At 38.5% G+C, this 1,668-nt stretch overlaps 1 protein-coding gene across 1 annotated transcript; it reads right to left on the reverse strand.

Annotated features, from left to right (window-relative positions):
• Nucleotides 1-25: 25 nt before the first annotated feature.
• On the reverse strand, nucleotides 26-1,610 carry LOC104164545 (MAGUK p55 subfamily member 3-like; the record flags this gene model as incomplete). Its single annotated transcript, XM_009703903.1, has 3 exons — nucleotides 26-205; nucleotides 521-643; nucleotides 1,502-1,610. Coding segments are annotated over 3 exons (412 nt in total), but the record flags the coding sequence as incomplete, so codon positions are not given.
• Between the last annotated feature and the right edge of the window lie 58 nt (nucleotides 1,611-1,668).

Below are 1,668 nucleotides of genomic sequence, written 5' to 3' on the forward strand. Positions count from 1 at the left end.
TTTCCCTTAAAGAGATGATAACAAGCTATGACCTAACCCAGTTGACTGGCACCCAAAATGAATCCTTGTTTAGTTTCTCTAACACAGTTTTCAGCTGATTACATGCACTCTGGAGATCTTCTTTCACCAGTACAGTGTCAATTAAATGGCCATACTGCTCTTCAATGAATGCCGCTGAATTAATAATTTCCTGCTGTTCTTCATCCTGCTGATCAACACAAGAAGATGGTATAAAATTTACTGCATGTCTTTTTAATTACTAGCATTTTAAAGTATATTAGCACAACAAGTTATTACTTTGAAAGGAAATTTTGGTTCATGTTACTTATATAGTCAAGTTTTAAGGGAGTCAAGTCTCATTCTAAACTTCCAGTTGAAAGGCTGTATATGCACAGGACCCACTTAGTGCCCCACTCTGACTCTTGCTGGCACGGAAGAGGAGCTCTTCTGTATTGTAGAAATGCTAGCCCAAATACTTCTTTCATGTCTAAAAAGAAGAGATTAGAGTTAGAATACTTACAAGGGCGGCTGAGATTTCTTCTGACATGGGAGATTTTAGGACATGTTTTTTCTTTTCTGGAATGAGAGGCTTCACAAAAATAACGTAAGGCTTAAACTCAGGAGTCCTCAAGTGCTTTACTGCCTGTGAACAGATGTTTTCTGTTACACCATTTTTTAATTTTGTTTTTTTTGTTGTATGTCAATGATCTGCTCAAGCTTGGTTCAACAGTTTCACTAGTACACACTGTGGTGTGAAGTCCAGTATACTATACATCTGACCACAGTAACCTTTTGCTTTTCAAAAGAAAGGTTAATGTCAGTGTCCTGGCTAGCTCACAAGAGTACACAAGCTTCCTGGAGTACGGTCTAACTTCACACCTACCTTGCTATGCATTGCAATACCAGGAACAAGGACATGGCAAAAGATACTGGAGAAAAGTATTTAAAGAAAAATAAAATTACTTGATAGGCAAGTTATGGTTTGCTTCATTTAAAAGGCCAAACACTGGAAAGTTTAAACCTTGAATTCATCTGAGGTAGTATTACAAGTCTTTTCCTAGCCCAGTTACAAAATCTGAATCAAAATTTCAAAGATTAACTCCCAATATGGAGGGATTAAGAGCAGGTATACTGGCACTGGTTACAATGCTACTAATGCTTCAGAGGCAATAGGAAGGAACAAGAATGAAAAACTCATTCATGCTCTAATTATTCTCTAGGACTTAAGCAGGCTAGGACAGTGATGCACATTTCTCCTACAGCAAGGGAAAAATCACAGAGTGACAACTGACTGTCATCTAGGCTGTAGCAGCTAGACATCTAGGAACTGTAAACACTGCACAGCTTTCTGAAGAGCCCTATTCTACTTAGCGAGCAGCCAGGCCACCTGTTAGAAACACTTGCAGGGCAAGTAGCCACCAATGGTGACCAACATCAGTTACTCAGACTGGCAGCCTAATAAGAAATACTTGCTTTCTTTAAAATAAGCTGCAGAACTTACTTCGGGTACCACATCCACCAAACAAACCTTCTTTTTTGCCATCACGGACCGGATTGCCTCAAGACTTGTACCATACAGATTTTCTTTGTATTCTCCGTGTTCCACAAACCTAGAAAGTTTTAAAATATTTTTAAAATCCCATCCACAAAGAATATTTAACTTGAAAC

Source organism: Cariama cristata, unplaced genomic scaffold (genome assembly GCF_000690535.1).
Source record: "Cariama cristata isolate BGI_N322 unplaced genomic scaffold, ASM69053v1 scaffold39790, whole genome shotgun sequence".
NCBI classification, from domain to species: domain Eukaryota; kingdom Metazoa; phylum Chordata; class Aves; order Cariamiformes; family Cariamidae; genus Cariama; species Cariama cristata.